General features: G+C 47.1%; 1 protein-coding gene across 1 annotated transcript; it reads left to right on the top strand.

Annotated features, from left to right (window-relative positions):
- Positions 1 to 659: 659 nt before the first annotated feature.
- EMH_0098520 (uncharacterized protein) lies at positions 660 to 1,277 on the top strand (the record flags this gene model as incomplete). The annotated part of the gene is made up of 3 exons (XM_038022019.1): positions 660 to 856; positions 1,086 to 1,160; positions 1,262 to 1,277. 3 exons carry the CDS (start codon positions 660 to 662, stop codon positions 1,275 to 1,277), a joined length of 288 nt encoding a protein of 95 aa, XP_037879203.1.
- Between the last annotated feature and the right edge of the window lie 66 nt (positions 1,278 to 1,343).

The raw sequence follows: 1,343 nt of genomic DNA, 5'->3' as shown, positions 1-1,343 counted from the left end.
CTCTCATATAAACATTTCGCTGCAGTGCTGCTCCTGTGCTCTAGATCGCCATAGAATACACGCACGCACACAGCAACTCCGGAGGAACTCCCGAGTTCGCTTTTATGTTAATTTATTATAATTTTAAAACGTTTGTTTTTGTTCTGGCTGGCGGTGTTTGAGTGTATGGGGCATCTGCTGCTTTTGAGTTTCAGGTTTGTTCAACTTCCACCCGAGCGTGCGGACGGTGCCTTTGGAAATTTCTTTGCACGGTTTCGACGTGTACAACAGAGAAGCACGGTTGCTGGCCATGTCGCGGGCCGTGCATCAGGCGATAAAACTATACACGGCTACAACTGATGACAGCAGAAGCCGTAGCAGCCGTAAACTCAAGAACGTACTTGTATTCTGCTCCGACAGGAAACAATGCAGACTCACCGCGATCGATCTTTTGCTGCAAACAGCAGCGGACGATCAGCCTAAGAAGTATCTGCACGTATCAGGCAAGCGACCTTAACTATGTGTTTCAGTGGTTCAATGGAGCTGGAATTCTTTTTTTTTGAATGTATGGATTAACAGTTGCTCTGTGTTGAAGTTCTTATCTCTTTTGTTTATTGTTTTTCTCCTGCGCTGTTGCAGATGACACGATGAAACAGTACACATCGATCGTGCGCGATAAAATGTTGTTGGAAACGCTCTCATACGGGGTCGGCCTGTACCACTCTGGTTTGTCTGCTGCTGAACGTCTGCTGGTGCAGCAGCTGCACTCCAGCGGGGCCATTCAAGTTGTTGTTGTTGCGGAGGAATCTGCATGGGGCCTTCAGATGAGCTCCCATCTGGTTGTTGTTGTCGACACCAAACGATTCACGGAGAACGGGTGCGTCTTTGTATAATTTCATATTCATTAAGCAACTGAAATCACCATAACTCAATTCAAATCATGCTAAAGAAGAATACAGATAGACAGAGAGGAGCGTTGCAGTGTCTACCAACAGTTGCAGCCATCCGTATGAGGGTCACCATGCGTGCGCATGCACGAGGGGAGCAACACGTTGCTCTCAATGCCTCAGTTATTCTTTTTTTTCTCTTTATGCTTTACGCTGCAGGTACGAAGACTACCCCATTGCAGACGTGCTGCAGATGTTGGGCCGGGCGACTCGCCCTGGTATCGACAAGCATGGGTATGTGGTGCTTCTCTGTCCATCGAGTAAGAGGGAATATTATAAGAAATTCATATTTGAGCCGTTGCCTATTGAATCACAACTTGAACAACACTTGCAAGACCACGTCAATGCTGAAGTTGTACTGAAAACCATCGAAAGCAAACAGGATGCCGTCGACTGGCTCACCTGGTCTTTCCTGTA

This window comes from Eimeria mitis, genomic scaffold (assembly GCF_000499745.2).
Source record: "Eimeria mitis Houghton genomic scaffold, Emh_scaff9990, whole genome shotgun sequence".
In the NCBI taxonomy this organism is placed as follows: Eukaryota; Apicomplexa; class Conoidasida; order Eucoccidiorida; family Eimeriidae; genus Eimeria; species Eimeria mitis.
This window is presented reverse-complemented; position numbering and strand designations above follow the sequence as displayed.